We start from the raw sequence: 21,247 nt of genomic DNA on the forward strand, positions 1-21,247 counted from the left end.
CATGCAGGTGGCGGCGCAGGTGCAGTTTCCCAAAACACAGGACATTATGACAGCGTCCGTCCTCAGGACCTCCAAAAGAAGGATCCCGTGGCCCTGATTGAGTTGCGGATAATGAGCATCGGAAAAGACGCAGAGATGAGAGGTAGACCTAAGATGATGTATTTATTTTATAATAAGGACCTATTTATTTGTATTAATGTTTGACACATTATGTATTATGTATTTTGTATGTATTATAATTCCACTGTGTTTGACCTTATGCAGAGCACAATGGGGAGGAAAATGGATCAATGGACCTTTCCAGAGGTAAGCAAAGGTTAATGGCTGTTATCAGTTGCTGAATTTAAGGTTGGTGTTATCAGTTGCTAAATTTACTTGATTTAGATGTGAACTAAAGTCAAACCATATAGTGCATGTTGTAATAACCCACAAATTGCTATTAACTTAACATTTCAAAAGCATTGATTTGTGAGGCAGCTTCTACTGTGGCTAGTATGAGTTCTAAATCTTAAATACATTTATGTTTACATTATTTTTGGTTAGGATATGTGTTTGCCAAAGTCAACGTTTTTTTTTTAAATTAATTCATTTATTGAGAGAGTCAACATGTGTATGTTGTCAGATAGTAATAAATTGAGCAAAGTTGCTGGTTGATTTAATTTGTAACAACAATGAGCAGGCCTAAACTAGGCCTACACTACAACATGACGTCCACCTCATTTCAGGACATAGATAGCAGCATGTGTCTCTGATCATAGAAGCATTATGCCTGAGCGTTCCTTGTAAATCAGCAGGGTGCTGAGAGTAAAGTACTTAGCACGGCTATGAATGAAACCACTCAGATTACTCAGAGAGCCACAGCAGATGGTGTTAAGTGTGCTTTCAGCTAATTTGTGGATCTAGCCCACAACCAAGTCACTCAGCTAAGAGGTTAAGAGTCTGTTTACATCTGACATTATTTCGGTATAATGATGTTGCTCTGATGAGGGTGCCAGTGTTGTGTGTTTTTTCTTGTCCATATCCTGGCAGTCAGAGACCCCCATCGCAAAGTGTCACTGTTTTAGTGACACCAATGTTTTGGTAACACCACTGTTCAGGGAAACGTGGTAGAACTGTTTATAAGTTTATACGTGTTGAGGTAATGATCATACATTTAACTGGTTTCGTGTTTAGCTACAATATACACAGCAACACATTCAGATATATAAACGCATATCAAAATAATCAAAACTTTGAAATAGTTTAAAGAAAAACAGGGCCAAGAATTGTTCAGAATCATGTATAAACCTTTTCAAATCTTAGTATTGGATGAAGAATGCATTTCACTGGTTCAACTGAGGAACTTCTGTTGAATACACAGATTACATTGGTGGCCATGTTAAAGCGATAATCTATATAATCGAACACAATAATCACTAAGTATGTTAATCACTTAGTGAGAAAATCAACCTGTTTAATATAACTGGGCTACACTTTGCACGTAAACAAACATACAAACATTTTTCTCTTTTGTTTCCAGATCCTGCAGCTGATGTTGGTGAAATCCTCCAAAACATCATTAGGAACCAAAGCGTCTCCAGTACTCAGAAGATGAAACACCTGCACAACTTCGTCAAGGTTTGGAATGAAAACAGCATGATTTCACCTGGCATTATTACCAATGATCCTTTGTCCTTGGATCAGGGATATCATCTTGAATGGGGATTCTTCTACCCTAGCTTCTATGCAGGGTAGGCCTTCAAGAGGACGAGCTGGGGCTAAAACACCAGGAGCTCATCATTTGGTGAGGATTTGGACATTTCTGAATGTTGATGATGACATTCTCGTGTTCGTTTTAGTTTCATCTTGTACAATCAAAGGTAAATTACTTTCCAGCGTCCTCAATCTTAAATAAAAATGGTCTTCAGTTGTATCCATTAAAAGTTACCCTTTTGTACGTGTTTGCATGGTGATTGTCCCTGTGGCAGTGTGCGGTTGTCCCTGCTGAGTGACTCCACGGAGGTGCGTGCGGCCGGACTGCGAGCCCTGCGCTACCTCATCACAGACAGCAGCATCCTGGACAAAGTCCTGGCCTTGAACGTGGACTACCTGATTGCCAGGTGACAGGAACCACCAACCCTGTGTGGTCGGATGCTATTCACTAATATTGAGTCATTCTGCAGAGAGGGAGAGTGACCTCAAAGACATGGTATCATCATGAGATATGTATTTGGAGCTAGGGATTCTACACTGTTGTTACATTTAATCTTTTATATTATCCCATAATGGTATTGGTTCTGTTTTTCTGCTGGTTCTTGCAGGTGTATAGACATTCAAGACAGCAACAAGACCGAAAAAACACAGGCTCTCAGGCTAGTTCGAAAGGTACGATTTCACTCAAATGATGCATGTTTAAGTGTCGAGTTTTGAGTCTGTAATTCTTTTCATGACGTTCTTACTGTAACAATTAACAACGTGATCATTGCCAAAGTGATTGTTGCTGTGAAAGTGTTAGAGTGTTACATAACCAACACTGTATTATAGTGTGGTAGCGTCATGGTTGGACTCTGTGTCTCCACACAGATGATGGCGGTCGATGCGTCCGTCTTCCCCTCCTCCATTGCCAACTCCCTGATGGCCCTGGGGGGCGAGGGCTCCCAGGAGGCCGACGACATGGTGCGGCCCTGCATCGCCATCATCTGTGAGCTTTGTGAGTGAACGCCAACGGCAACGCACTGCAACGACTACGTGATCCATGATCACCTGTCTCTGGTGTACCTCGTCTATATTATGGTCATATATTACTGACTAATACTTCTTGTGTCGACATTGCTTACTACACACATTGTTTTTATTACATGTATTTCCATATATATATATATTTTTTTTTTTTACTCTTATTTACATTATTCTAGCCTGTTGTGTACTTTCTGTGTTATCACCCACATTTACCATCTAGGATTAATAGAGTACATTTGATCCTATTTGCTCTAAGGTCACTCTCACTATTTTACAGCCCTGTTGAACCCGGCCGTGGTGGCCCAGAGCAGTGGCCTGAGCGCCATCTTGAAGAACGTGATTGGCTGTCGGCTGAACAGCATGAACGAATCGCTGATCGCCACCGTCCTCCACCTCTTCAACCACCCCGACACGCGGCAGTATGTCCGCTCTGACGTCGAGCTGGAGGTACGGCCAACCCAGAGACACACACGGAAAACTCAATGAGATGAGAGATTCACCTTCATTCAGTTATCCACAAAACCCTACGCAAGGAATGTGGCACGTTTAAGTCCCTTTTGTTATGGTACACCAACAGTCTTGGAGCCCATTCATGAAACCAAATGAGATCTCCTAATCTCACAGAGTTTTGTTTAAAACATTTTTGTTGTTCTGCAATTTAGGATCGTAATTTAAAATTTTCATCACTTGTCACCTTTGTAAATGAAGACAGGATTTTTTAACGCTGGATAAGTTTAGTTTTTTTGTGCAATGTTCTCATTTTTCTGTTGCTCCCAGCAAATCCTGGTCCCGTACACGGACTTTCACTACCGACTGACCCCTGACATTGGCGAGGAGCACCTGAAGTCAGTCCTGGATTTATAAAGCACTATTCTGTAACCAGACCTCCTCTTGGTGATATGGTTGTCATGGATAATACTTTGGTTGATCTGATTTGTGGTGTTCAGAGAGAACAGAGATGCTCGCTTCCTGGCCAGTAAGATGTCAATCATTGCTACATTTCGCTCTTGGTCAGGTACGATTTTTTTTTAATAATTTATTTCATCATTTGCTGTTTATGGAAACATTTGTCAGACTTAAATGAGTCTGTGTTAATTGTGTTTTAACAGGTTTGAGTATGGTAGGGCATTACTCATGATTAAGATTGCCATGGATTCCAATAGTTGGTAAACTTCTCTTTAAAGAACTACTGGAATGACCGGATGACTTGGCGAAGACTGTTTACGTTTGTATCTCTCATTGTTAGTTAGTTTGACCAAACACAAACTTGTTGTCCCTGCAGGCATTGTTACCTTGTGTAAGTCGGGGAACTCAGGGATCCAGTCGCTCATTGACCTGCTGTGTATACCAAACACTGAGGTGAGGGTAAGTATTCAGAGTTACAGTATCCTGCATTCATAGCACGCTGAAGGGCATGCTGTGTAACCTTGCATTTAATCAATGCTCTGTAAGAGATAGACACGTTTTTCTGGTTTTATTTGATGTGAAAGAAATAGTTTTTCGGCCTTTCGGGCAACAAATGTCAACAACCATACATTGTTGAATAGCTGTGTAAAGTAACTGCAATCCGACTAATGCAATGGAGAATTTTTTTTTGTTATCATATGCTTGCATAAACATTTTAAATTGCTGACCGATAAAAAAAGAAACATCTAGGAAATGAGCCGTTCATTAACATTTTGATTTCCTGGTGATTCTAGTCACTGTCTCTTTATGGTCTGACAGAGAGCCCTGTTGGAGGTGATCTATGAAGTCTTCCTTCTGGACGTACCTGTCGAGACAACAGACTTTGCCGAAGCGCTGATCAGTGTCGGTTGGTACAGACGATTAGCTTTAACCCCGCATTGTTGATTCTTTTGACGTAACATCAGACAGAATGTCAAGCTTCGGGGAGTTGTTATTTGAACAGGTACTTTTAATGTGAAACGTCCTGTAGACCCTGGTAGACATCAGCAAGGGTGGAGGCTTACTGAAGGTTTCATCGTCTCTGAGGCTCTGGTTATTCTTCCACAACGGTCCCGATCAAGGTATTAAATGTGTTCATATTCTCCTTTTGGTCGTATTTTGAATAACTTCTCCAAAGTGTACATTTGAATGCTTTCAGTATATCGAGATTCAAATGTTCTTAATAGATCTCTAATGTGTATCTTTTTCTTTCTCAGACCAAACCTCATAGACAACTACCTGGCGTTCCTTCTGTCTGCCTTCATCCATAGCAGACTTCTTGAGGTGAAAGAGGTCTACAGTTTTTCTTACTGACTTAAAATGCCTGGTTTTCATCTGTAACCGTGGTGCATCGCTCGTCTTCAGGGTGTGGTGGAGTTGATCACCAGCAGTGATGACTTCATATCAATACAAGCCACAGTGCTACTGGGACAACTGCTCAATATGGTAGTCCCTCTCGCCCTCTCTGATCTATCTACATCTCCATCTGTCTACCCGTACTTCTACCGACACGTCCGTCCGTCTGTCTGTCTGTCATGCAATCCTTTTTGTAAATGTAGGATTGTAAAACAAATGTCTGTCATGTCTGTCGTGTGCCCGTATTTCTGTATGTCTTTCTGTCTGTCTGTCCCTATATGTCAGTCATGTGCCCTTATGTCTGTCTATTTCCTCCTGTCTGTCTGTCTCTATATGTCAGTCATGTGCCCTTATGTCTGTCTATTTCCTCCTGTCTGTCTGTCTCTATATGTCAGTCATGTGCCCTTATGTCTGTCTATTTCCTCCTGTCTGTCTGTCTCTATATGGCAGTCATGTGAACTTATGTCTCTCTATTTCCTCCTGTCTGTCTGTCTCTATATGTCAGTCATGTGCCCTTATGTCTGTCTATTTCCTCCTGTCTGTCTGTCTCTATATGTCAGTCATGTGCCCTTATGTCTGTCTATGTCTTCCTGTCTGTGTATCTGTCTCTACGTCTGTTTGTCTCTATATGTCTGTCATGTGCCCGTATGTCTTCCTATGTCTTCCTGTCTGTCTGTCTCTTCCTGTCTCTATTTATTATCAGTTCCTTCCTCTGTCTCCAGGCCAACAGCATCCTCCCCCTCTGCCAAAGCCACCACCTCCACTGCCTGCCCCGCCTCATGAACATGGCCGCCTGTTCCGCCGTCCCGCGGGCACACAGACAGTGAGTCACATCCCTGCCCAGTCGCACCCTGTCTGAACGGCCATAGCCGTCCCCAGTGTATGCAGAATACAAGCTGGTGGTTGATCGTGCGGTTATGACTTATCAGACAAGATGTGGGAGACCCATGAAAATAATAAATGTATTCCTGACTCCCGTGGATTTATTGAAGGTTAATAAATTGATAGATTGATTATGTTCTACGTAACATTATCTATGGCGAAAATTGTGTAAAGGTATGACGCTCTCCTTGGACATGGTGCAACAGACATGGCCATTTTGTTTCATCGTGTATTCGTTTTATTATCATGTCATGAAGTTTCCAAAGCAAAGTATTGGTTTAAATTTCTTTTTATAATCCCAGCGATCACCAGTGATTCCTAAAACCCACACACTGATCTTAAGACTCTGGTATCTGCAGAAGATCTCAACAAACACCCAATAAGTCCACCACGGGGCCCGGTTAACAGCTTGAGCTTGGCCCCCCCAGACAGGCCAGGGCAGCAGTGACCAACCTGAAGCTCTTCCACGAGAGGACCAGGCAGGGTCCCTCCCCTCACAGCCTCTACCTGGACCACGTCCTCCGCAAGGCGGCCGGGGCTGCGGCGCCACCCCACGGCTCCCTGGCCCTCCCCCACAGACCCCTGCCGAGAGACATGTTCCCCGTGAAGGTAATGGAGCCACAACCCCTAAGGCTTCGACGCCACATACAGTGGATTCAGAAAGTGTAAGGGACGATTTATGCAAGGATGCCTTCAGGTAGACTGTATACCTGAGGTGTCTAACCTAGTACCTTTGGGTTAGGAATCGAACCCCTTGGCTAGGGTCTATCCTGTTGATTAGGTGTTGCCTTGCCTTACTTGCTGATGCTAGGATGTCCTGAGGCTGCTTGTAATGACAACATGAACCCTGGGTGTTTGTGGCTCCTCAGGAGAACGACGACGCCCTGCTGGCGAACCTGAGAGACAGCCACGTTCTCCACCACGACGAGAACCTGGACTGGAACTGGGAACTGGTGCAAACCATCCTGAAGGTCGTGCAGAACGTCCGATAGTACTTAGAATTATTTCATAATCTGTGCATTTATTCAGACGTAAAACACAGATCGCAATACTAGTAACTTTTTTCTTATTTTTACTGTTTATCTTTATTCTTTTCTATATTCTATGGTTATATATATATACTATTGTCTATATTTGTGCCAGTTGTAAACATTAAAAATATCTTGCCTTCTGTTTTGTAATTTTTTGTCTTCAGTGGCCGAATGTTAAACTGCAAAGCAATCGGGATGACCATATACACAAGTGAGTATAAACAAGTTGTACTTCTCAGGTCATCATACCCCTCCTCAAACATTGAATCAGGATTCAGCAGGTGTTACAGGAGGGCAGCAGACATGGGGAACGAGCACTAACCACTAGGCTATCCGGCCCGTTGTGTTATCCTGCGGTTTCCCTTTAGGTTTGTGAGGAGGCTCCTGTGGTTCTTCATGCCCAGCAGTAAGCTGTTTGTCTCCCTGAAGCCCGACCACCCCAGGGCCCGAAAGACCACTGTGGTCGGCTGTGAGCTCATCGGGTTTCTCCTAGACTCGGAGGAGGTCGGTTCTAACGATTTGTCTGCATTTGGATGTGTCACAGCCTGTGTTAGCGCTTTTTTCTTCTAGTCTAGTAATGAATCACCTCTGCCCCCTGCTACACCACTTGTTATCTCATCAACGGATGTATTAGCTAATCACATATAGGCCACACCCATAGAAATCCTTTTAGCCCGACCAGAGAGTGACCTTTTTTCACAATAAACATATCTATACAACTGTGTACCTCTGCAACTAAAACATTTTTTGAATAAACACTTTTATTTTGAAATTCAGAAAATACCAAATAGTGCCAATGACCCCCAATAGATTGAGCCAGAGTTTATACCAAAGACGTTTCAAACTGCCAATGTTAGTTCAACAGTGAAACAGTGTGATAATAAATTTTAATTCAAATAAATGATTGGGAGGTTTTCAATGTAGAATTGATTGCTTTCATTTTAAAAATGATTTATTGACTTTAAATGAATCACTTGCTATCTTCTTATCTCTTCTGGTAAACCCCTCCAAGGAAGGGGATGTCTATCTGGAGGACCTGGTGAAAGACATCGTCCAATGGCTGCACTCCTCCGTCGGGCCCAAAGCTGACAGCAGTAGGAGTGCTCTCCATGGCAACGGGTTACTATTGACCACACTCAGTCAGTACTACTTCCTGTTCCTGGGGACGCTGTCAGCTCATCGCCACGGCGTCAAGGTGCTGGAGAAAGGGAGCGTCTATCAGTGGTCAGTGGGTCAGGGTTGTTATCATTAAAAACATTATTATTATTTAACCCTCTCCAGTCCAAGAAGTTGTTAAACATTTTCTAAAGTCTTGCCATCGGATGTTCGAATCTATATTAGTTATGACGTCATTTTTATTTAAATGTTCTGCTTTTATCAGTTTGGTTTAAAAGCCTTTATATATATATATATATATATATATATATATATATATATATATATATATATATATATATATATATATGAGGGAGTTAAGGGAGGTTAACTCTAGAGGTAGGGGTCAGGGGGGTGTCATAATGTGGCCTGTTAAGCCCTTTGAAACTGTACCTGTGATTAATTGAATTGAATTGAATTGATTTGACTATATAGATATAGACTATAGATACACATGAAGGTGATATGTGAAGAGGAGAGCTTTGGGTCTGACCCAGCGCGCAGTGAGCTAACCCCTCCCCCCGCAGCCTGCTGAGCCTGTGCATGCAGAGGAACCAGGAGCATGTGGTGAAGCTCACCGTTTCCACGCTGGACTTCAGCCGCGACGGCCTGGCCCGGGTCGTCCTCTCCAAGGTCCTCATCGCCGCCTCGGAAGTAAGAACCTCCCGCCGCCACGGAGCCTGATGACGGACCGCCCGTTGGCCCCGCCCTTTTTGATTGGCGAGACTTGGTGTGAATCAGAAGATTCAAATACTGTTACTGGTCTCTGCCTTTATGGGCAGAACAGTGGCGTGAAAGACAGCTTGAACGACATGTAGCAGGAGGGGGTCGAGGTTTGTCAGAACAAGAATCTGATTGGCTATCTCTTAACCTGTCCTGTTTTTCATCAAATATCAACTTCCATCAAGTCCACTGTACGCCGTTGACAGTTTAGCAGAACAGGCTGGAGTCGAGCCATGGTCGCTAGTGGATGTCTGGCCTTCAGTGTTGACTTTAGGTGTTAACCACTTAGTTGGTCCTCAAGTCCCTCGCGGACCACCTCATAAGTAAAGGGTAGAAAACAGGTGAATAATACACAAGCAGAGGCTGAGCAAAGAGTGCCAGCGCCCCCTTAGTAAACAAACATACTACTTTAGAAGGCCATGGCCAGAGGGAAACTGTTGAAAGAAAAGCCAGCAATGTTGCTCCCAGTCTGTTTATTTAGGCAACACAAAGTAAAATAAAAAAATCTATGGAAAACACTACAAGGAAAAACAGATGATGGGATGCCAAACAACACTATTTGTGAAATAATAACAAGCCACAAACTTTATTTACTGAGAACACAATATTTAAAATCGATATGATCTATATCGTTTATTCTACTATTGTAATTTTAAATTTAAAATACGAATTCAAGAACAATGCCCCATTCCAACAGCAGTACTCCATGTTTAAACGCGGCAGCTTACGTGATAAGTATCTTGCGGCGGCATTATTAGCTCGGGGGGGGGGTTGGCTGGCAAACGCAAGGTTGCTAGTTCCATCCCCGGCTCCTCCTAGCTGACCGTCGAGGTGTCCCTGAAAGAGGCACCTCACCCTAACTGCTCCCAACGAGCTGCCTTGAATGGCTGTCGTCGTCGTGTGAATGTGTGCATGAATGGGTGAATGTTCAGTCCCTCCAGAAAAACGTGATTATGCGATCGCATAATTCAACGCATAATCAGCCAAAGTCTGCATATTTATGCGGGGGCCGCATATTTTTTCAAATATGCCGCACTTTCAACAGATAAATTGCCGATTTCCACGCAAAATATGGGGGGCTTGTATGATTTCATAATCACATATATCACATATATCTTAGCAGAAAGTTGAAAAATGTTGCGTTTACTTCACACAAGAACAGCCATTTCACCCTGTTGCCATGGGAACGTTATGAAGTGACGTAATTACGCGACGTGAGCGTCATCGAAAAGCTGCATATTTCATCGCATCTTTTAAGAAAACGTGCCGCAAAATCAAGCATTTTAAGCCGCAACGATCACAAAAAAATGCCGCATATTTCTGGAGGGACTGAATGTTAAGCAATATGGTCAAGCGCTTTAAGTAAAAGCGCTACATAAATGCAGTCCATTGACCAAGTATCTGAGCCAGGAGGCCGTGATTGGTCGCGTTGTTCGCTGATGACGCCCTCCTGCCCCCTCGCAGAGCTGCCGGCTGTACACCACCAGGCACCTGCGGGTGCTGCTGCGGGCCAACGCAGAGTTCTTCAGTAGCTGGGGCGTGGAGCTGCTGGTCACCCAGCTCTATGACCGGAGCCAGCCCATTCGGCTAGAGGCCCTGGACGTCCTGGACGAGGCCTGTGAGGACAAGGTCAGGGGTCACGACCCGGGAGGCTAACCGAATGCTTTGAGGCCGAATGCTTTGAAAATGAGAATGATTCGAGATTTCTGTTTTGTCAAGTGCAGCATGGTACGGTGGAATTCTTTTTTTTACATGCATTCTTAAAACAAAAATAAAAATGTATTAAAAGAATAGATTAGGATAATAGATTATTACGGCGGCATGTTTTGATTGATGGAGTTCCCATGTGAACCAATTGCCTAGTTCTTGCTCTTGTAGTATCATAGTTTGCTTATCATGCTTAAAATAAAGTCTGTTTGTGATTCTCAAGGCCAACCTTCACGCGTTGGTGGAATTAAAACCAGCTCTCACGCACCTTGGAGACAAGGGAAAGCTGCTGCTGCTGAGGTACCTTACTGTTACCTTACTATTCAAATACTTTAACTACTACTAGCGACAACTTTTAAGGACAAACCACTTTCCAACTAATGTCCCCCCAAAAATATATATTATTAAAACCAAAAAAAACAAAAATATAAAATAAGATACTCCCAGGTGGGATGTAAACAGATCAGGTAATATTTCAGCTTTAAAGGATCTCCTCTTCTGATTTCAGGTTTCTGTCCATTCCAAAGGGTTTCTCCTACCTGGAGGACAGGGGGTTCATCACTGGAGAGCTGGAGAGATGGCACAAGGTGGGCTTTCACCTGGACTCTGAATCTCACTGCAATGAGGAATCATTCGCTTAATACCGCTCTGTGATACTCATGTTCCCTCTCGCGATGTCCATCTATCTGTCTGTGTCTCTCTGTGTGTGTGTCTCTCGCTCTGTCTCCCTCTCTCTCTCTCTCTCTCTCTCTCTCTCCTTTCTCTTGCCCCTCTCTCTCTCTCTCTCTCTCTCTCTCTCTCTCTCTTCCTTTCTCTCTTCTCTCATCCTCTCTCTGAGTCTCTTACCATATCTCTGTCCCTCTGTCCCTCCCTCTCTCCCTGTGTACAGAAGTATAACCTAAAGTATGTGGACATGATGGAGGAGCAGCTGAACGAGTCTCTCACCACGTACCGTAGGCCCGTCCCGAACCGGAACAGTCCTGGACGCTCCAGCGCCCTCTGGTCCGTCCCCGGTTCTGTTCTGAGAAGTTTTGTTTCTGGTGTCATGGCTGGTGGTTTCCAGTCAGCCATGCCATCATAGATGCCATCATTCAAGGAAAACCAATTCCCCTGTTTGAGCCAGGATTGATTGATGGACATTACTTGGTAACCGAATAGGGCCAATTACAGGAAACACGCCCTTGGAACCACATGGATCTGAAAGCTCATTTATATTTGCTCACAGCATATGCGTCAGGCAAATCATAACAGTTGATCTTATATGGAGCGGGTTTGATACGATGACTGTACAGAGTTGTTGAAGCATTGCTCTGATTGGTTGCAGGTCTATCCATTTTGCTTCTGGAGGAATTAAGGTCTGCGTCCTTTAACGCCCCTTGAAAACTCCTCTATGGTTTTAATGTGTTTAATCCATAGAGGGAAATTATGAGTCAATATCCCCATCTTATCCTACCTTTTTAAAATGTAATGCATTTAAGTTGAGACTTGGACCAGGATCAATCCACAGCACTAATATGTAACCCACTAGATATCCTTACATCTAACATAAGTGGTTTTACGGTTTGGAGGTTCCCTTGAAATCTAACAGTCGTCACGGTTCTACTTTCTCTTCACAACCAGGGTACAAAGAACAGCCGTCTACCCCCTTGTTCACCTATACGGCCAGTTAGTCCATGACAAGGCAGGCTGCCAGCTACTGGAAGCACAGGTCAGTTTTTGCTGTAAACCATCTGTTCAACTAGCTGATGGTTTTATCAAACACGACACACAATGAATCCAGATTCATGGTATTGCCTTTGCAGCCGGTTTCAGCAGTGGTTAAGTTTCATCTTCCTAATCTTATCAACAAAAACAATCATAAATCTTAAAAACAAAAGTACACCAAAAAAGTGGTTCTCCTTTCGCAGTCGATTTGAGCTATTGATTGTTTTTACAGGATCTATTTTAAAGTTAATATTGTTATTTTGCTGCAGAATGTGCTCCAAGATCTGAGCTCTGTGGTTCGATCCCCAGACCTCGACAAATGGGAGGGCATCAAGACACTGAAAGCTGCTCTCTGGGCTCTGGTAAGCCTTAGTTCTGCTGTCTATACATACAAACCCTTAATTCATAGTGGGCCTGGATCGAGCTATACTGGTATTGGAGGCTAGTTCACTAGTATGTTGTGAGGATGTACTTTCCTTCAAATGCTGCTTATTTCCAAAATAGTTTAATTGTAAAGATAGATTGTATGAATAGATTGTATAGATCAGATATTGAACAAATCCAAGATCATTTCAGCTTGTTGATACATAGACTGATGTGAAATAAATGAATACCAATAATTTGTTACTAAGATTTTTTCAATTAATTATATTTACTACATTAGTATCTTTTTCATTCCAATATAGTATAGATTAGATCTAATATTTGAAGATGAGGATGAGGATATTTGTATCTTTTTCATTCAAAATATAGTATAGATAAGATAAAATATGAGCATCAGACTTATTATCAGTATTAAAAATGTATTAGATCATCTAAACCATGCACACAGACCATACTAGTTGTCCATTGCAGGGCAACATTGGCTCCACTAACTGGGGTGTGAACCTGCTTCTGGAAGAAGGCGTGGTCCCTGAGGTCGTAGCGCTGGCCCAACACTGTGAGGTGCTGTCCGTCAGAGGGTAGGGGCTTCCCTTTGTCCACAGCCTTGACATGATTTACATTCACCAACGACAACACCAACCCACATGGGATTCCTCTCAGCTTCTTGTTTAAAATCTCAATCATGCAAAGGTATTGCATCTGGTTCCTGGATCCGTGGAAGCTAAAACATGTATTTATAGAATATTAAATGGATCATTAAGTCATTAAGCAGCAGGTAGGCAGGCATTTTGGTCACAGGTAGACCATCGCAGTTCGAACCCAGAACTAGTTGGCCTTGAGCCAAAACCCTATCCAGGGACTAGACCCTATCCAGGGACTAAACCCTATCCAGGGACTAGACCCTATCCAGGGACTAAACCCTATCCAGGGACTAGACCCTATCCAGGGACTAGACCCTATCCAGGGACTAGACCCCATCCAGGGACTAAACCCTATCCAGGGACTAGACCCTATCCAGGGACTAGACCCCATCCAGGGACTAGACCCTATCCAGGGACTAAACCCTATCCAGGGACTAGACCCCATCCAGGGACTAGACCCCATCCAGGGACTAGACCCCATCCAGGGACTAGACCCCATCCAGGGACTAGACCCCATCCAGGGACTAGACCCCATCCAGGGACTAAACCCTATCCAGGGACTAGACCCCATCCAGGGACTAGACCCCATCCAGGGACTAAACCCTATCCAGGGACTAGACCCCATCCAGGGACTAGACCCCATCCAGGGACTAGACCATCCCCACCAGACAGAGTGAGACGGTTAAACCACGTGCCCCCTCCCGCCTCTGTGTGGCAGGACGTGCCTCTACGCGCTGGGCATGCTGGGTAAGACGAGGCGGGGCTGCGACGTCCTGAAGCAGCAGGGCTGGGACGCTGTGTGCCACAGCAGGCTGACGCCCTGGCCCCTGGGGCCCCAGGAGGGGGACCTCCAGACCCAGGCCTGTGACTCCCTGCCCCCCCTCCTCAGGACGCGCCGGCCCCAGTCAGTGTCCCCCCGGAGCCGGCGCTACAGCGAGGGGAGCCCCCGGACCCCCCACGGTGAGTCTGTGGGGGCCGCGCCTCACGGTTTGTGTATTCGCTTTTTCAGTCATTAGATGCGATTCGATTTCTATTTTACTGATAACTGATTGCTTTATTAATCCTAGATGGGAAATTCGGGAGGATGATGTTATTATGAATAATGTGATATAAGAAATATTATGAGTTATACAATTTGAGAACACATAGGGTTCACCCCAGTGAAAATGATGCTGTCCTACCTGGATTAACTACCAAATAAAAGACACATATACAGGACAACCTACGCAGATAAAACTGCTAGAAAAGGTTAAAAGAGAATGTGATGATATGAAATACGCCCACCTGTGAGAATGCTGTATAATGTATGATGATATCCTGGCTAGGATCGGGTTTTAGAGCAGGTCACTTCACGTAGGTGGTGTGTTCATTCCAGAAGATGACCAGGGGAGGGATGGCAGGGGGCCCCGCCCACGTTCGGCTCCTCATCACCATCAGACCCCAGCGATGACCATCACGGGCCCCTCCGGAGAACCCCCTCAGCCCCTAGAGGGCCCGAAGAGAGGCCCTACTGCAGGACCCAGCCGGGACCCCCTCTGGACAGCCCATGAAGAGCTCCCCTTTGGGGGGTCGGAGGGAGCGTGTCTGCTGCCCTGGGCCGTGGAGCCGGAGGTCCCTGGAGACCCCCGAGAGCGAGGGGAAGGCGGTAGGTCCTCAGGGGCCCCGGGGGCCCAGATGAGGCTGAACACCGCCATGGCCGACGTCAGCGTGATGGGTTCCACGGAGTCTGCGCCTGCGAGTGTCCAAGGTCTCCAACCTAGAACCCCTGCCGCCGCCGCCGCCGCCCAGATCGACGCCCTCCAGACCCTGCAGCCGGGCCCCCCCCGACCCGTCTCCGCCCTGCAGCTCCCCGGGTCCGGGTCCACGTCGCCGGCCCCTCCCGGCCCCCCCTCCGGCCCCTCCTCGCACCGGCTGCCCCGTCACACCAAGTCCCTCAAGGGGACTTCGGCCCCCGGGACCCGTCTCGGGAATTTCACCCGCTCCTCCTCCACCTCCTCCTCCCCCTCCTCTCCCTGGGGCTACCGGACCCCCCGGACCCCCCTGCTGGCCCGGTCGGCGTCCCTCAGGCAGTCCAGCTCCCTGGACGCCCTGGGCTACGCCACCCTGCGGAGGCTGCAGCAGCAACGCATCCAGCCCCTCCTGGGCGGCAGCCGGGCGCTGGCGCCCCCCGCCAACGAGGCGCTGTTCGCCGACGCCATCGCCATGACAACCGGCCGTCCGGGCGTCAGGTTCGCCTCGCAAAGGTAAAACAAGAAGACTTCACTTTCGCTTTTTTTTTTTTTTTTTACTTGAACCCTGAGCACGTTGAATTCCCTTCCTAACTTCTGGTCTTCTCGGAATAGAAAATCACAAGAATATTGTAGGCAGTTTGTGTTCTCATATTCACTGAATAAACGAATGATTGCATGAATTAATTCGACACAACCTCGACCTTGTTGTGTCAGAGTTGGGGATCGAGCCCGGATCTGCAAACCCACCGTTCTACTCTAAACCCAGTGAACAAAAGGGAAGGGTGTAGACTCAAGTGCAGAGAGGGTTAGCTGAAGTGTCGTTTATCATAACAAAGTCTTTGGGCAAAAACACAGAAGATCACAAAATTCCAAGACGAGGGCAAAATCCAAAAAGGGCAAAAGGTCCAACAGAGAAGGCAAAAGGTAAACTCAAAAACGGGGGAATCTTCATCAAAAAGACAAAAGTTCAAGACGTCATACCAGAGGGGCAAATCCAAGTGGGTAGTCCAGGGAGCAGGCATGCGGTCAAAACACAGTGAATCAATAGTAATGTCCTATACAAGACTTAGCTTGGGTCAGAGTACAAACGTGGCACACCAAAGACTAAGCACTGAACATAGGCAAAAGCAGGGCTTAAATACATGGCTTAATTAGTCATGTGACAGGCGCAACAAGACACAGGTGACAGGAGTAATTGGCAATGCAAGGAAACAGAAAATACTTAAATAACACATGCACGGCCACTAGACGCTGCCAAAGTTCAAAGTGCAAAAACCATTATTCAAAACCATGACATGTTGTCGGCCTGCAGGTTCGGCAAGGCGCTGAGGTTCGCGTCGTTGGACCAGGAGGACCTGCTGAGCCCCATCAACCATGACACCCTGCAGCGCTCCTCCTCCTGGCGCGCCATGGCAACCGCTGACTCAGCGGGCGGTCTCCGCGGTGACAACTACATCGGCATTGCGTTGCCCGTTGACATCACCAACATGCTACATGTAACCATTACTGCTCTTGTTTCTTATGCATATTTTTTTTAGCGTTTTTTTGTAATTGATAGGCTATTTGGTGGACGATTTTATGAAAAGCATTTTCGAATGTGCTGAGTGAGTACATTTCTTAGAGTGGGAATTGAACCCATAACCCAGACACATTTGAAGCCTTTGCTCTACCAGTTGAGCTCGACAGAACCACAGCAATAGCTGTGAGTTAGCAAATACTTTGTGGTCACGAATACCAAATCCCTTTTTGATCAACCACAGTGTTCATTTGATAATGTATAGATTAAAGCCTGACCCTGTAACCATTATTTAGCTTTATTTGAATCTGGGTTCAGTCTGTGTGATAAGTCCTTTTAATGCTCGTTCAATGCATTTTGCTTCAATGATTTCAATTTCCCTGATTTGATGTGAAGCCCTTTACGTCTTGATTCTGCGATGTTGAATCGACTGGTCAACGTGTTCTGGTTCCACAGATCAAACCAATACCATACTTCCAGAAGACATTGAGCCCACCAGCCGAGGACCTGTTCAACGATGAAACATCTGATGGTGCGTTCCTTCTATTCTTCTCCTGTATTTGACTGATAGCTCTACTCTAATATCTCTAGCGCTCTATTTAGAGATATAAATAGAACGTTTCAGTTTCAGTATATAACCCGTTGAGACGTAGCATCTCGTTTCTGAGGGGGACCTGACAAAAGACACAACATGAGATACAAAACAATGTGCAACAAATAGCAGACATGGGTACAGTGACAGTCCATGAAAGCACCAAAACAAACACACACACTCATCACACACACTAGAGTCATTGATGCATGTTAATATAGTAATTTTAAGGCTTGTGACATAAACGCATCTTAATCTAGGGGTTCTGGATAAAGGACGCCTCACACTGAGGACATTGAGGGCCGAGTGATCGACTGATTGGTTTAATTTCCTCAGAGCCCGGTCACTTGGGTCACCAAGAAGGTGTGGACTCCGAGCTGGGTTCTACGGAGCTCCACGCGACAGAAGCACAGTCCACAGCGAGTACATTAGACACTGGGCTGCAGGAACACAGAGAGGACAACTGCCTTTACTGTTCTGGTCTCTCTGTGCTGGGCCTGAAGTCTCACAACTGCGGCCCAGGTGGGACATATATGTATATGTGTATATATATATATATATATATATATATATATATATATATAGTATTTTACTATAGTTAATTGTGTTTTTTTTTTACAAAGATGTATACACTGCATGTATGGCTGATAGTCTTTATATTTTATAGCATTGGTCTTATTTAGTTTTCATCTTTATCCATTGTGATAGATGAAGATATGTTTGTATTATTCCTTGATTAGGATTATCATTGATTTATCTGAAATTATGAAAGCTTTGTTATTGCTAATTCTGATACAACTTCTAAGCAGAAACTCAACAAGGGCACGGATTCTAAGTCTGCCGATACCTAACGTTAGGGCGGGCGGACGTTGATCAGGATTGTGTGTTGTCTCAGACCTGGTGGATGGGCTGTTGTTCTCTGAGTGGTACAGTACCTCCTCCCCCCACCAGGAGGCCAGGCTGTCAGGGGTGTCCGGCACCACCCTGTCGCAGGGCTCTGCAGGCAGCGGCCACAGTGCGGAGCTGGTCCTCGGTGAGGGTTCTTCAAGCTCTTCTGTGGTCCTTCTCAAGGTTCCCTCCTTTGGCTTTGGGGAGTTTATCCTAAGCATTCAGAGGCCGTGCATATTGCGGGCCTGTGAAGACCCTTTGAGACTGTAAGAAGTGGATTTTTAGTCTTTTCGGGGACACCTTATCCAAAGTGACTTCGGAGAACTAGAGACAATTCATTAATGAGCAGCTAGAGGTTGAGGTCATCTTGCTCAAGGGCTTTACACATGGGGATCAAACCCAGTACCTCAAACACTCCCTACAATATGCTGCCCACCACTGTGATAACTGTAGCTGGGACAAAGGGCTATACAAACCAATTTGAAAAATTGGACAAATTTAGCTTTTGCCTTAACAATCCAATTACTTATATTGTATGTATATAATTTCTTTCCATATTGTTTTCATTCATTTTTTATCCTTCTTGCAGTTGTGTTCCTTTTTTTCTCTGTACTTTCTGTTGTGACACCTTCGTCTTGGACAAAGTCATCTTTTCATAATTGACCTTGATATCTTTACTTTGAGGATCCCTTTCAGTAGATATTGTTCATCGGGCTCAATGTGTTTCTCCTTGTCTCTTGTGTGGGTCCCTGGGGGCCAGGAGTGAAGTCCATCCCAGAGAACGGCCCCTCTAGTGGGGTGCTGCTGAGGAAGGAGGTGCTTCGCCTGGTGGTCAACCTTAGCTCCTCGGTGGGGACCAAAGGCAACGAGTCCAGCCTTCTGAGGTAAGAGACTCTGTGTTACACAATAGTCTAGTGTCCAGTGTTAAACTCGTACTGTTCACATTCACAGTATAACTTATTACTGTTCACATTCACTGTATATATTTTACTGTTCACATTCACAGTATAACTAATTACTGTTCACATTCACAGTATATATTTTACTGTTCATATTCACAGTATAACTTATTACTGTTCACATTCACAGTATATATTTTACTGTTCACATTCACAGTATATATTTTACTGTTCACATTCACAGTATATATTTTACCGTTCACATTCACAAGTGTTGTTCTTCTTCAGTACTGTTGTTATTTGGGGGCTTTCCGATCCCCTCGGATGCCATTTTTCACTCCGATGTTGTTATTTATTAATTATTTCGATTTTCGATTCTTTAACATTGGTCAAACAATTCAAACAATCAAAGCTAGTGAAAATGGATTTATGGGCCATGGATGACTGGTATAGGGGTCCCCAAATGTTCTACATTCTGACACCCACCTATGTAAGTACTTTTGGCCCAGGACCCACCCCCTTTTTTGCCCCAGAACAATTAAAGGTAGTGTAGGCAATTGAAAGAAACCAGCAGTAGTAAGCTAGATTTTGAAGGCAAAGCACCCAAAAATATCCCACCCCTCTTTTCAGGCCTCCCTCCAAAGCCCCTCCCCCAAAACACATGACCAGCTGGCTAGATTTAGCAACAGGTCTCCCTAGCCTTGTGGAAGACTCTGGTCATGAGCAATGAGCTCACGGGAACAGTGTGTGCTGGAAGCAAGATCGGAATGATTTGACAGGCTTATCACAGGCCTTCGACAGGCACAGATACCCGATTTGTTTTCTTTTTTTTTGTCAGAGCATTTGATTGATTGATTACTGTTGGGGATGTAAAGAGATTAAGACAAATATGTCCAAAAATACTTTGTCATATTAAATTGCTAGAAAAAAATACAATTAAAATTGCTTACCCTACCTTTATCTTTTGTATATTTGTGGTTTGTCAGTAGTGTTTCTCTTCAGAATATACTGATGATGAAATAAAACTGACAAGACTGTGTGTCTACTTTGTTTTATAATAATTTGTATGGAAATATTTGTGGCTGTCCGACTCCCCACTCAGACCCCTGCTTGCGACCCACATAAGGGTCCCGAACCATTGGTTAAGAACCACTGGTAAGGACTGGCAGCAGTGGTCGATTTATACCTGAGAGGGTGTGTTTCGCCCTGGCAGGATCAAAGAGAAGTTCCCCCATGCCTTCGACGATGTCTGTCTCTACTCGGAGATCTCCCACCTGATGGCTCACCACACCTTCGGCCTGCACGCCCGGCGCTTCATCCAGGAGCTCTTCCAAGACGTCTCCTTCCTGCCTGTACGTAGGGGAGTCCACTGGGGTTGGGAACCACTCAGTGTTTGGCTGAATTCCAACCATAACTCTGCGTGTGTGTGTCTCCCTGAAATCTTACAATAGCTCTGCATTTTGACTCACAGCTGTTGCAAGAGGATTGCAACACCGGGGTTAGACGCTTTTGGTTTGTTTCATCTAAAAAGAAATTTCCCTAAAACTATACAAAGGAAGTTATTTCCTTAAAAGGCTGGCCGGATTACATATTATGAGAAAAAAAAAAGATGATTCAGTGATTCAGTCTTTGGTGCCTTGATTTAGATTAGTTTCAGATTTGTTTTTAAATGACGTTGTCTTTCCTGCAGCTTTATGAAGAGGCAGAGAGCGTCCTTTCTACAAGAGAGAACTCAAGCTGATCCAACATCCTCGGGCCAAACCGAACTTTCACTTCCCATTCATCATGACCTTTGTACAATCAAGGGGGAGACTGTAACTAGATCAAACCAAATAAGACCACCAAGCATGTTGTTAACCTGCCAGTACCTACTGCTTTGTCTAGGGCTGTTGAGCAACCTATGAGTTGATAATAAGTATGATAAAACACTAATACACATTTCTGTTACCCTAGCTTGTTATTTATCAAAGTGTTGCAAATTATTAAAGTGCATATTAAAGATGACATACATTGCATTTGTGTTGATTTGGCTCTTGCCTTGAAGTATAATATTCACAGAACAGAACACAGCAGTTATTATATTATAGTGTGATTATTTTATGCATAATTGCAGACATGTATTTGAAGAATAATGAATTGTGTGTGTGTGTGTGTGTGTGTGTGTGTGTGTGTGTGTGTGCGCGCGTGTGTCCGAAAGTATAGTCATCATACAGACTTTTTCTGGAAGTATATTTATATAGACCAACATCAATAGCCACTTAATTCAATGTCATGCATTGATCAAACATTTACTTAACAATAAGTAGTACGTTTTGTTCAGTTTATAATATCATGCCAGTGGTTATTATGCGCAAGCTGCCTGTTATTGTGTTTGTT

At 44.6% G+C, this 21,247-nt stretch overlaps 1 protein-coding gene across 5 annotated transcripts; it reads left to right on the forward strand.

Moving 5' to 3' along the window:
• The first annotated feature begins 5 nt into the window (after positions 1-5).
• Positions 6-20,856, forward strand: LOC307089517 (rapamycin-insensitive companion of mTOR-like). 5 transcript variants are annotated; one of them, XM_079755853.1, is made up of 38 exons: positions 8-142; positions 265-306; positions 1,520-1,617; positions 1,719-1,783; positions 1,968-2,099; positions 2,301-2,364; positions 2,563-2,689; positions 2,996-3,165; positions 3,496-3,563; positions 3,666-3,733; positions 4,001-4,083; positions 4,444-4,531; positions 4,655-4,745; positions 4,881-4,947; positions 5,029-5,109; positions 5,742-5,842; positions 6,330-6,510; positions 6,771-6,872; positions 7,097-7,143; positions 7,301-7,436; positions 7,945-8,156; positions 8,615-8,741; positions 10,275-10,439; positions 10,741-10,817; positions 11,026-11,104; positions 11,407-11,519; positions 12,138-12,225; positions 12,491-12,583; positions 13,077-13,183; positions 13,965-14,233; positions 14,622-15,489; positions 16,289-16,472; positions 16,949-17,024; positions 17,421-17,606; positions 17,980-18,117; positions 18,733-18,856; positions 20,085-20,223; positions 20,562-20,856. In XM_079755853.1, exons 1-38 carry the CDS (start codon positions 112-114, stop codon positions 20,610-20,612), a joined length of 4,938 nt encoding a protein of 1,645 aa, XP_079611979.1. In that variant the 5' UTR covers positions 8-111; the 3' UTR covers positions 20,613-20,856. The 5 variants fall into 5 exon arrangements, 4 of the variants coding, with proteins under 4 accessions (XP_079611979.1, XP_079611980.1, XP_079611982.1 ...); XM_079755854.1 differs by having other exon boundaries at positions 14,625-15,489; XM_079755856.1 differs by having other exon boundaries at positions 13,965-14,206; positions 14,625-15,489.
• The last annotated feature ends 391 nt before the right edge of the window (positions 20,857-21,247 follow it).

The sequence above is a fragment of the Pollachius pollachius genome (genome assembly GCF_949987615.1).
Source record: "Pollachius pollachius genome assembly, chromosome: 18".
Taxonomy (NCBI): domain Eukaryota; kingdom Metazoa; phylum Chordata; class Actinopteri; order Gadiformes; family Gadidae; genus Pollachius; species Pollachius pollachius.

Excerpts from the sequence above, each read along its gene's own strand:
- LOC307089517 (XM_079755853.1), top strand. The coding sequence starts at position 112 with ATGAGCATCGGAAAAGACGCAGAGATGAGAG. Across the intron at positions 10,818-11,025 it reads GGAAAGCTGCTGCTGCTGAG|GTTTCTGTCCATTCCAAAGG; the intron begins GTACCTTACTGT and ends TTCTGATTTCAG. Across the intron at positions 13,184-13,964 it reads GAGGTGCTGTCCGTCAGAGG|GACGTGCCTCTACGCGCTGG; the intron begins GTAGGGGCTTCC and ends TCTGTGTGGCAG.